The following is a 12,465-nucleotide window of genomic DNA, read 5'->3' on the forward strand; positions in this document are numbered from 1 at the left end:
ACTCAAGAATTTATTTGCAGGGCAGCAGTGGAGAAACAGACATAGAGAATAGACTTGTGGACATGGGGAGAGGGGAGGAGAGGGTGAGATGTATGGAAAGAGTAACATGGAAACTTATATTACGATACGTAAAATAGATAGCCAACGGGAATTTGCTGTGTGGCTCGGGAAACTCAAACAGGGGCTCTGTATCAACCTAGAGGGGTGGGATGGGGAGGAAGATGGGAGGGAGGTTCAAAAGAGATATATGTATACCTATGGCTGATTCATGTTGAGGTTTGACAGAAAACAGCAAAATACTGTAAAGCAATTATCCTTCAATACAAAAAAAAAAAAAAAAGATTCTGTGCTCTCACTACCAAGGTCCTGGGTTCAATCCCTGGTTGAAAACTGAGATTCCCACAAGCTGTGTGGCCAAAGATAAAAGAAAAGATGCCCAGTTAAATTTGAATTTCAAATAGGCAATAGGAAATTTTTTAGTATAGTTATGTCCAAATATTGCATGAGATGTACTTAGAAAATTTTTTTTATTCTTTATCTGAGATTCAGGTTTAACTGAGTGTCCTGTATTTTATGTATCAAACACCCTTTCAGAATGCATTTTCATACAGTTATGAACAGAGTACATTAGAGTGTCATATTCATTGATCAAATAAGTACCAGCTATGACTTCTTATACCTATTGTGTATGAGGAACTGTGCTAAGCAAAGTTTAATATATGAGCCATCAGGAGAGACACATAAATCACAAAAAATCTACATGAAGCAAGAAGCACAAGGTGCTGTGTCTGAACAAATATAATCTTTGTCTTCCATAGTCTTTTAGCCTAGTACATAGATAATTCAGACAAATAAATATATTTGTATTGGGTGAGTGGGAGGAGGTAGAATAACTTCAAAAGAGATTCCTCTCATATAAAAGCATATTTGTTATGAAAACTTTCAGAACTCCAGATTTAATCTTTGTTTTATTCCTTGAGGCTTAACTTCCATTTTTTTTTTTTTTTTTTTTTTCATGAACTCAGGTAAGCTTTTAAAGGGAAGGGACAATTTATGACTACAATTTACTAGAAGGTCGTCATGGATGTAGATGACAGACCTCTGGTTACCAGGGGATACGGGTAGAGGGAAGTGATAAATGGACAGATTGGGATCATCATATACACACTATAATATATAAAATAGATAACTAAGAAGAATCTGCTGTATAGCACAGGGAACTTTACTCAGCACTTTGTAATGGCCTAGATGGGAAAAGAATCTAAAAAAAGTGAATGTATGTATAACTGATTCACTTTGCGGTACACCTGAGACTACTGTAACATTGTGAATCAGCTACACTTGTGATAAAAGTTTTAAAAGAAGGACTTTGTAAATCAAAGTTAAAAAGAAAGGGAAGGGACAGTTATCTTGCTTTTTATGTGTTCAGGCAATATACTTAGCATTTGGATCTAAAAAGCAATCACTTTTTTTTTTTCCATAAAAAAAGTAGATTATCTCTTGGAACTTACATACATACTGTGCTCAGCCCCAATCTTTATGAGTTCACAGGTTCCCTTTAGTTGGCAATCTACTTTGTTACCTTATCGTTGACACTAAGACAAGCTACATTTTTACAGTGGCAGTTTTTCATTTTGTTTTCTTTAGGCTATGGATCCTTAAAGGAGCTTCATCTCACCAGAATAATGTAGACAGATACATAAAATTGCTAAATATCAAGTGGGGATTCATAGAATCTTGCCCCAATAAGATCACAGGATATCTGCTATTCAGAGGTTGAAGTGATTTGAAATTAAATGATGAGACATCATTAATCTTGCATCCCTTTATACAAATTGTGTAAGAATCGCTACCAAAGATGTATTCCCTCAAGATTATACTAAGTTTTTGTCATAGGTATTTACATTATTCTAATTGTGGTCTGCAATTTAGGAATGTACCTGTTTTGTCATATTTGATGACATTCTGACTTTATAGTCTGAAGACAGTATGTCATGAATATTTGATATATACATATTAGACAATTTTATAACCCATTACACAATATTATTCTCTATATATTACATATAAATATATATTTAAGACATCACCGACTCGATGGACATGAGTTTGAGTAAGCTCCAGGATTTGGTGATGGACAGGGAAGCCTGGTATGCTGCAGTCCATGGGTTCGCAAAGAGTCAGACACGACTGAGCGACTGTACTGAACTGAAGAGCATGCAATTTACGAGGTGCTGCTAGAGAGTAGTGATTTTTAAAAATAACAGTGAGGCAACTTCCAGGTAGACCAGTGGTTAAGAATCTGCCTTCCAATGCAAGAGATGCAGGTTCCATCCCTGGTCAGGGAACTAAGATCCTACATGCCGTGGGACAACTAAGGCATCCTGCCCACAGCAACCAGAGAAGCCCACAAGCTCTAGAACCCTTGTGCAAGAAGACCCAGAGCAGCCAAAGTAAAACAACATAAAGTGATTGAAAAATGTAAACTACCAAAAAAAAAAAAAAAGCAGTAAAATTCAGTGTGGCTGCGGTGTAAAATGTAAAGTTTCAGTGAGAAAATTTAAATGTTTGAAAATTTTATTGTAGTATTTATTGATTTACAATGTTGCATTAGTTTCCCCTCTACAGCAAAGTGAATCAGTTATACATGTACATATGGAGAGGATGTTAATATTCTGTGAAGAATCATACTAAGAGTTGAAACTAGTTTCACAAGCATTGAGAAACTAATGATCTTTAAGTGAAGAATGACAGTATGCAGAATGTGAGTGTGTGCATGTTTAGTCACTCCATCATGTCCAACTCTTTGTGTCTGCAAGGACTCTAGCCAGGCTTCTCTGTCCACGGGATTTTCCAGGCAAGAATACTGGAGTGGGTTGCCACTGCCTCCTCTGGGGGATCTTCCTAATCCTGGGATCCAACCCTGCGGCTTCTGCGTTGGCAAACGGATTCTTTACCACTGTGCTAACTGTTACACTTAGAAAAATAGTTATATGTGTAATACATATTCATTGTAATTTAATTAGAAGACAGATATGCAAAAAGAAAGACCCGACAATTCCATGACTATTAAGACTGTGTTGTAGGGGCTTCCTTGGTGATCCTGTGGTTAAGAATCCACAGGGGACTCCGGTTTGATCCCTGGTCTGGGACGATTCCGCATGCCCAGGAGCAGCTGAGCCCTTGTGCCACAACTTCTGAGCCCACGTGCTACAACTACTGAAGCCTGTGCTCCGGGAGCCTGTGCTCCGCCGCAAGAGAAGCCAGCACCCTGCATGGAAGGGTAGTCCCTGCTTGCCTCAACTAGGGAAAGCCCACGTACAGCAACGAAAGACCCACCACAGCCAAACAATGATTAAAAAAAAGACTATGTTGTATATTCTAGATTCTGTTGTAGGTATATATATATTTGTTTTTCATTTATTTTTATTAGTTGGAGGCTAATTACTTTACAGTATTGTAGTGGTTTTTGTCATACATTGACATGAATCAGCTATGGATTTACATGTATTCCCCATCCCGATCCTCCCTCCCACCTCCCTCTCTACCCGATCCCTCTGGGTCTTCCCAGTGCACCAGGCCCGAGCACTTGTCTCATTCATCCAACCTGGGCTGGTGATCTGGAGGCTGTGGTACATATACACCATGGAATATTACTCAGCCATTAAAAAGAATTCATTTGAATCAGTTCTAATGAGATGGATGAAACTGGAGCCCATTATACAGAGTGAAGTAAGCCAGAAAGATAAAGACCATTACAGTATACTAACACATATATATGGAATTTAGAAAGATGGTAATGATAACCCTATATGCAAAACAAAAAGAGACACAGATGTACAGAACAGACTTTTGGACTCTGAGGGAGAAGGCGAGGGTGGGATGTTTCGAGAGAACAGCATCGAAACATGTATATTATCTGTTGTAGGTATATTTTTAACTGTTTTTTCTAAACCAGGTTCATTCTATATATTATGAAAATCTGTTCCTTATAGTCTAGTATCTGTCCATAGCACAGCTAACATAAATAACCTAAGATCCTGAAAACTTTTAAAAAAGTTCAATAGACTACTTTAACTGATAAAATCAGCCTTCTGTGTACTATCCTCATAATTGTCCCATGAAAGCCTGCAGATTAGGAACTGATAGCCTGAAACTTCACGCTTTCTTCTGCTTTGATGTTGTTATTTGCCTGAAATAACATGTCTGTAACTGGATGCTTGTGCATATTGCTGCTTCTCTGTTTCAGACAAGCATAGACATGTGTTTGTTTTGTCTGAAAGAGACTGGATAATAGCTCTCTAGCAGAAAAATGCAACAAAACAATTGTGATTGTGTAGACACTAGAAGTGGCCCTCAACTTGTTAAGAACTTGAAATATTTCCTCTTAAAACAGACTTGATAGGGTGGTTTGATTCGCAAGCTATTCTTTCAAGTGAATGAACTTTAATCTGTTTCCTTTTGTCACTGAACATTAGTCTGTATGTTAAAAACTCAGGATATAAAAGTGGAAAGACAAGGGTCTTGCCAGCAAGAGACCTGAAATCAAATGGGGACAGTACCATGAAAACAAATGATTGTAATATGATTGTAATATAAGACATGAAACGAGAAGCCTCAGCTGTGAAAAGAAAAATGAAAGTAGATAAAGGTCTTTCTAAATCTATTGGAGAGAGGAGAATGTAAGGAAAGTTGTGCTTTAAGTAGATTCTTTGCTTGATAATACAGTTAACCTAGATCTAGGAGTATTAAGATACCTAACTCTTCCTTAAAATGTGTCTAAGGAAAATGTAAGCTTAGCTACTGAGTCCAGAACATACCTCTATCAACTCCTCTCATCATAGGCAAGACCCTTCATTTTCCTGTATTTTGATGCTGTTGAGACAGGCTTTCTCACAAGAGGATGTGTTTGGAGCTGGTCCTTCTGAAAGGGAGCATTATTGTGGCGGTGGGAATCTGTGGGTTGTTTGTAAAGAGGAAATATTTTTTAAACTGTACTGCAATTATATCCTACTGTCAAATATTTTAGTGGTATGTAATATAGTGTGCCTTTTATCTAAAGCCTTAAGCTGAACATAAAAACCAGTACTACAGAATGTTATATACTTGTGAAATACGGGGTATGCTCTTTAAAACTCTAAATTATTTCCTAAATTGTTCTTTTTCTCATTCATATGGTTTCTTCCCTACAACCGCAGTCTGTTTCCAAGGATATCCAATTGTCAGGATGTAATTTGGTTGTCTTTGGGGCTTTAACATTGATTTCCGTGGACTTTTCCCAGCTAAATTGCCCATTTTTATTTACCACTTTTGGGATTGATATAAAACTTTTCCCGTTTATTTTTATTACTGAGTTAGAGGAAAACTGTGAATATGAAATATGAATGTCTTGGGCTTTAAAAAATTCACGTTTTATTTTAAATATTCTAATATGCCTAAAAATAAGACAGATAGCTAAAACTAATTAAATAGCAACCACACTGTTTTTCAAGGCTTCCCAGAAGCTAATTTATAGCTGAGGAGGGTTGTGAATGGAGTTCAGCAATATCATTTTGTTCTATTAGTCAGACACTAATGAGTTTTGGAGGCTGTCATAATTGGTTAGTAAATTTCCTACGGTGTAACTGAAAATTTTCCTGTTTATTACCAGATCCTAGAACCCTATCGATATTGTCTCTGCTGTGTAAATAGCTCTGAGTAGTGCAATATTGCTTATAGGGTTTTGGTGTTTGGAAAGAACAATGGGCAGGTTGCAGAAACAATGTAGCTGAAACTGAAGCAACAGTTGTTTTCCTTTAGGAATAAAATAGTAGAAGCTAGTTTTTAATACAGACATTAAAATCTGAAACTCAAATGTCAAACTTTTATATATTAGAAGAAACACTTTTCTTACTTTTAACATTTTGATAAATTAAGCCTTGTTTTATTGTAGTGTAATGAAATAATAGAGTTTTATTGTTGGAAGGGAGTAGATTTCCAGCTCTCGCATTTAATAGGAGAGACTCAATGGAACAGAAGATACTGGAGGCCACATAACTGTTAGTGAGACCAGGGCTAGAATTTCTGCCACGTGTCTCAGTCCTCTTATTTTCTTTTTTTCAGTACCATCCTAGCAGGATGTATTCAGAGAGAATTTTTTAATGAACTAAGTGCAGATTTAAAACAAAAAAAAAAACCCAACTTCCCATTTAATGTTGGGTAAAGTCTTTACATTTCCCTCTAGTCTGTGTGACTCTCTCTGGCTTTGATGTCATGTATAACTTTGGTCTAACTACATAAAAACAAGAGTAATGAAAATAGAAGTAGAGTCAAGTCACTTAGACTGTTTGCTTCGTTTATAAAATGAAGGGTTCAGATGAGAGAATCTTCATTGTTTTTCTGTTTCTCAACATTGTATTGACATCCTTTTTCCTTTTTTGTCCCCACTTAATCTATAGCCCGGACGTCCCTTGTGGCTCAGCTAGTAAAGAATCTGCCCGCAATGTGGGAGACCTGGGTTTGATCCCTGGGTTGGGAAGATACCCTGGAGAAGGGAAGGGCTACCTACTCCAGTATTCTGGCCTAGAGAATTCCATGGACTATACAGAGTTGGACACGACTGAGCAACTTTCACTTCATAAGCCATAGTCCACTGACTTGCTAATAAGTAAATACTTCCCCTAGGTATTATCACAAAATATTCCTTCAGCTCTTCAAGGAGGGTAACTTTCTACTCTCAAACCGTTGTTTTTCCTATATTTTAGAAAGAGGTTTTGGACTTACCTGGCAGTCCAGTGGTGAAGGTCCTCGCTTCCACTGCAGGGGGCACTGGTTCTACCCCTGGTAGACCCCACATCACATGCCATAAGGCGCGACCAAAAACCAAAACAAAAGTTTTTAAATTGTGGTTAAATACATATAACATAAAATTTACCATTTTAACCACTTAAAATGTGGACTCAAAATAGAACTAAGCAGCCTTATGTGCATTCTCATTGTTGTGCAACCATCGCCACCATCCGCCTCCAGAGCTTCATCAATGCTAAACAAACTCTGCATATGTAAACAATGACCCCCATTCCCTGCACCCCCTGACTTAAAAAAAAATCTGTTTAAAATTCTGTTTGTTCTCTGAAATATTTTCCAAATAGAAGTATGGGCATGTTACTTAAAGGGGAAATGGAAAAAAATTTTAAAGACTTTTTGGAAGCAGTGATGTACATATAAATGCAGCAGTTGTGTGAAAGTGGGAAGTCCTGAATTTGAGCATTTGCCAATTTTCCTGTTGTGTATTTTTCCACCCTGTCTGATTTCAGGTTACCAGCATGATGTCACAGAAAATGAGCTGGAAAGACTTGCAATAGTAGCATGTGATATATTGCTATTCTATAGATATGATAGGCCTCAAGAGCATAGATGAGTAAAATATAGTAAAACTAGGCAATTGTGGGATTTGTGTATATATTTGTTTTCAATAATTTAATTGTGCATTTAATAATTTAATTTTTAGTGATGCTCCTATTTAACAATTGGCTCACAAGAATTTATAAAAATTTAGCTGACTCCATCATGCCATTGATTGGAAGCATACTCTTTTGTAGCTTATTAAAATATAAATTACTTAAAAGAAGGAACACTTCTTTTAGGTACTATTTGGTGGTTTTTAGTAACTTGTGGACCCCCAGGCATTATATGAAGCTATAGCTGAAACCACTCTCTTGAGGAGAAGACTTTGTAAAATGGACTATGGGATTATGCCAGTTAAATGTAAGCAGAGCTAAACTGTCAAGTTGAAAAAATATAGGTTTAAGAATACCAGGTTAAGGGCTTCTAGAATAGAGATTCTATTTTAAGGTAGCCCTGAAGTGACAAATCCCATAATCTTAAGAATTTTGTAGTAACTATTAGGTTAGTTTAAAATACTAGTTTTAAAAACTTTTATTTAAAGTTATGCTTTAGAATGTTGTATAAGACCTCAAATTATACATAAAGCTACAGAATTGTGGTCTATTCCAGTAATTAAATCAGGTCTTCAGTGCTTAGAGCTTTTGCTTAATTGATTTGTCCTCCTCCCACTCTCTGCCCCTATTCTCCATCCACATGTAAGGGAAAAGTTAATTCTTGAGCATATTTTAACATGGGAAATTATACCAACAGAATTTTATTTACATATATACATATATTAATACATATATAGTAATTATTAGTATGCTTGGACCCACATGTGGACCCACATGCTTAGTGACTTAGTGAAGTCACTCAGTCGTGTCCGACTCTTTGCGACCCCATGAACTGTAGCCTACCGGGCTCCTTCGTCCATGGAATTTTCCAGGCAAGAGTACTGGAGTGGGTTGCCATTTCCTTCTCCAGGGTATCTTCCCGACTCAGGGATCGAACCCAGGTCTCCCGCATTTCGGGCAGATGCTTTACCATCTCAGCCACCAGGGAAGCCCATTAGTATGCTTAAAGAAGTCTAATTATTGATAGATTTAATCATGGCAGCTCATGTAACAAGCATATGAGACAAATGAAATGCCTCCATTTTTGGAAAACATTTTAAATATTTTTTAGACAAAGAACTAATACATTTGTTTTTCTGACTCAGCAACTCCTTGATGTTAGAGATGCAAATCAGATACTGATTCTTGGGAAATTTTTTAAAACGAAAATTGACTTTTTTTTCTTCTATTTCTACTCCAAAAGTTTTTAGTTATAAAAATAGAATGTTATTAATTGAAAAGTTTTCTGACCAAATTTAGGCCAATGATGAGAAATTATTAGTGATGGAAGATTTAGTTTCTCTCTTTCTGAACTTTGTTCAATAATGACAGCTTCTGACTTTCGAAGCATTTTAACTTCTGAGAACCTTTTTTTCTTATTCTACATTCCAAAGTAGAATGCTTGGTTTACTTTTTATATAATAAAAATATCTGTATAGCACTTTTTATTAGATCTGAGAACTACTTTTTGTTGGTTTTACCCTTCCCATTAAGGCTTTACATTTTCAATAAGCAATCTTTAGTCCAGAGCTTAAGTTGACAGAAAGGTCTGAACTGTCTCCCCAAAGCAGTCTCCTCAGATGTGGGCTAGGAATGGGAGACCTTCCCTGAGGAAAGGAAGGTCTTTTACATTTCACAGTAAACTCAAAGGACCATGGTTGTTTCCCTGATAAATTCAAGGCAGTACATGCTTTAAGATCTTGTAAAAGATGTAGAATTCCCCCAAATTAAGAATAATTTGTAGATTATGTCACATTCAGAGAGAAACCATTTTTAACAATGATGTGTATGCTTCCCAACTTTTCCATATGAACACACATGTATTTTACAGCTTATGGCAGTTTTCCCCCTTTTTCTCCCTTAGAAGTTTACTGCAGATCAAGGTTCCACTAGTACCCAGGTTAAATAAATTGTGGTTATTTGGCCTGCTGTGCCATTATTATAGCGTACGTAGCTTTTCTTGTATTATTTATGACTCTTTAAGTCTTCTAGTTTTGGCCTGTGTGGCACATATTTATAGTTCCTTGGTTAATAGGGTTGTAGATTGTGTTAACAACCGGAGTATCCCTAAAAATGAATTTGTTCTGTGCTTTAACTTGAAACCACATATCCTTCCAGAGGTAGAAAAACTGCCTAATTGATGAGTGTGGTGGTAACCTTAGGTAATTCCTGAAGCCATTGTTAGTTTTTACTATTTCCCTATTTTCAAAATTAGTATATATAATATTAAAAATATAAAGAGAAAAGAAAGAATAGCTATAGTATCATGTTTTGTGAAATGTCTTGTGGTTTGTGAACTAATGATCTGTGCTGATCTTTAGTTCCAGAAAGCTGACTCTGATCTGGACTACATTCAGTACAGGCTGGAATATGAAATCAAGACTAATTATCCTGATTCAGCAGGCAAGGTAATCTGCAAAAGAAATATATTTTTAACAGAATATTTTATTAAAGGATTTTCTGATGTATTTCTAATAGTAGAGTATAACAGTTACATTATTAAGGATTACATTCATAGAATCCTTTTGTGTTGGAATTTTGGTCACAGAATATTGGAGAGATTATACACATAGTAAAGGAAATTTGTGACTCTTCTTTTTTTTTTAACCTGTTAACAGGAATTATTGAGTCTAGATGTGTAAACAACTGTGGAAGCCTCTGAAATTGTGAAAGAATATAGATACCTTTAGGGCAGTGGTTAAATAAGAGGGGAGAAATCCTAGCAGTCATGATATTCTCTGAGGAAGATGATGATACATTATTAAATTTGTTACATGGACTGTGACTTTTATATAAAATTATGTACATAGTTATTCTAAATTTAGATTGATTAGAAATTCTATCTGTTTATAAGTCATAAAGTTATAACAACATGTACACATGCCTATAGAGATAAAAGCAATTTTTAAGCCTTGTCTGTTAACATTAATTTAGCATGTAAAACATTAATTTATCACTTTATGGTACTCTTTTTCTCCTATAGCACATGCTAGCAGATAAGAAATATCATACTTTACTGTTTCTTAAAAAAATTATACAATTAAAATTTCGGGGGAATTGTGTAAAAGTTCAAATTAAAATAAGATTTTATATAAAATTGGGAAATCACTGTGAATGTTCAATTTTTACTGCTTACATGAAATAATGGAATGCCAGGATTCTATAGGAGTATAGTTTTAGCTCTTCTACCTCCTTAACTGACCTGACTTTGTCCTTTCCTCTTTTCTCTCTTACTGAAGAAAACCAACCCATTCTTGCCAAGTGGTACCCCAATTAATTGGCTAAAGCACTCATCTGAGTCAGTATATTTCAAGTACTATCTGGAAGACATTTCATGTGGGGCTTCCACTTTTCTCCCACCTTCTATCTCTCATTTTTATCACATTTCCAGTTGTTTTATTCTTCTACAACTTTTTTTTTTAAAACAGCTTTATTGAGCTATAATTCACATACCACAGAATTCACTCTTTTAAAGTAGATAATTTAGTGGTTTTTTTTTTTTTTTTTTTAATTTAGTGGTTTTTAGTATGCTTAGTTTATTGTAATTTTTAGCAGTTTAGTATATTATATGGCCATCATCACAGTAAATATTTGAGTATTTTCATAACCTTAAAAAGAAACCCATGCCCATTAGCTGTTTCTCCCCATTAACAACCACTTCCCCCTCCCCTGGCCAGCTTCCAGCAACTACTAATCTACTTTCTGTCTCTATACTTTACAGATTTGCTCTCTGAACATTTCATATAAATGGAATCACACAATATGTGGCCTTTTATATCTGGTTTAGCATTTTTTTAAAAAAATTGAAATATAGTTGATTTACAGTTTTTCAGGTGGAGAACAAAGTGATCCAGTTATATATGCACATATATATATACACACAAAAATATGTGTCTGTGTGTATATATATTTTTCAAATTCTTTTCCATTATAGGTTATTACAAGATATCGAGTATAGTTCCCTGTGCTATACAGTTGATCCTGTTGTTTATCTATTTTATACATAATAGTCAGTCAGTGAGTTCAGTCACTCAGTCGTGTCTGACTCTTTGCGACCCCATGGACTGCAGCATGCCAGGCTTCCCTGTCCATCACCAGCTCCTGGAGCTAGCTCAAACTCATGTCCATAGAGTCAGTGATGCCATCCAACCATCTCATCTTCTGTCATCCCCTTTTCCTCCTCCTGCCTTCTATCTTTTCCAGCATCAGGGTCTTATCCAGTGAGTCAGTTCTTCACATCAGGTGGCCAAAGTACTGGAGTTTCAGCTTCAGCATCAGTCAGTCCTTTCAATGAATATTCAGGACTGATTTCCTTAAGGATTGACTGGTTTGATCTTGCAATCCAAGGGACTCTCAAGAGTCTTCTCTAACACCACAGTTCAAAAGCATCAATTCTTTGGCGTTCAACTTTCTTTATAGTCCAACTCTCATGTCTATACAGCAAAGTGATGTTTCCGCTTTTTAATATACTATCTAGGTTGGTCATTGCTTTTCTTCCAAGGAGCAAGCGTGTTTTAATACATACATAATAGTATGTATCTGTTAATCCCAAATTCCCGGTTTATTCTTCTCTCACCCCATTTCGCCTTTGGTAAGCATAAATTGATTGTCCACATCTGTGAGTCTGTTTCTGTTTTGTAAATAACTTCATTTGTATTGTTTTTCTTTAAGATTTCCACATGTGATATTGTATGATATTTGTCTTTCTCTTTCTGAGTTCACTTAGTGTGAAAATCTATAGATCCATCCATGTTGCTGCAAATGGCATTATTTCATTCTTTTTTATAGATGAATAGTAGTCCATTGTATACATATATCACATCTTTATCCATTCATCTGTGGATGGACATTTAGGTTGCTTTTATGTCTTGGCTATTGTAAATAACCAGTGAATACTGGGGTGCATTTATCTTTTCAATTTGGAGTTTTCTCCAGATATATGCCCAGGAGTAGGATTGCTGGATTATATAGTAACTCTATTTTTAGT

The 12,465-nt window shown here is 35.8% G+C and overlaps 1 protein-coding gene across 1 annotated transcript in view; it reads left to right on the forward strand.

The window, feature by feature from the left end:
* The window catches only part of SKA2 (spindle and kinetochore associated complex subunit 2), a 31,054-nt gene that overhangs the window by 8,145 nt on the left and 10,444 nt on the right, over nt 1–12,465 (forward strand). The window contains exon 2 of the mRNA XM_065909755.1: nt 9,800–9,886. Coding sequence (XP_065765827.1) covers nt 9,800–9,886 — 87 coding nt within the window. The remainder of the gene's footprint in view (nt 1–9,799; nt 9,887–12,465) is intronic.

The sequence above is a fragment of the Muntiacus reevesi genome, chromosome 18 (assembly GCF_963930625.1).
Source record: "Muntiacus reevesi chromosome 18, mMunRee1.1, whole genome shotgun sequence".
NCBI lineage: Eukaryota > Metazoa > Chordata > Mammalia > Artiodactyla > Cervidae > Muntiacus > Muntiacus reevesi.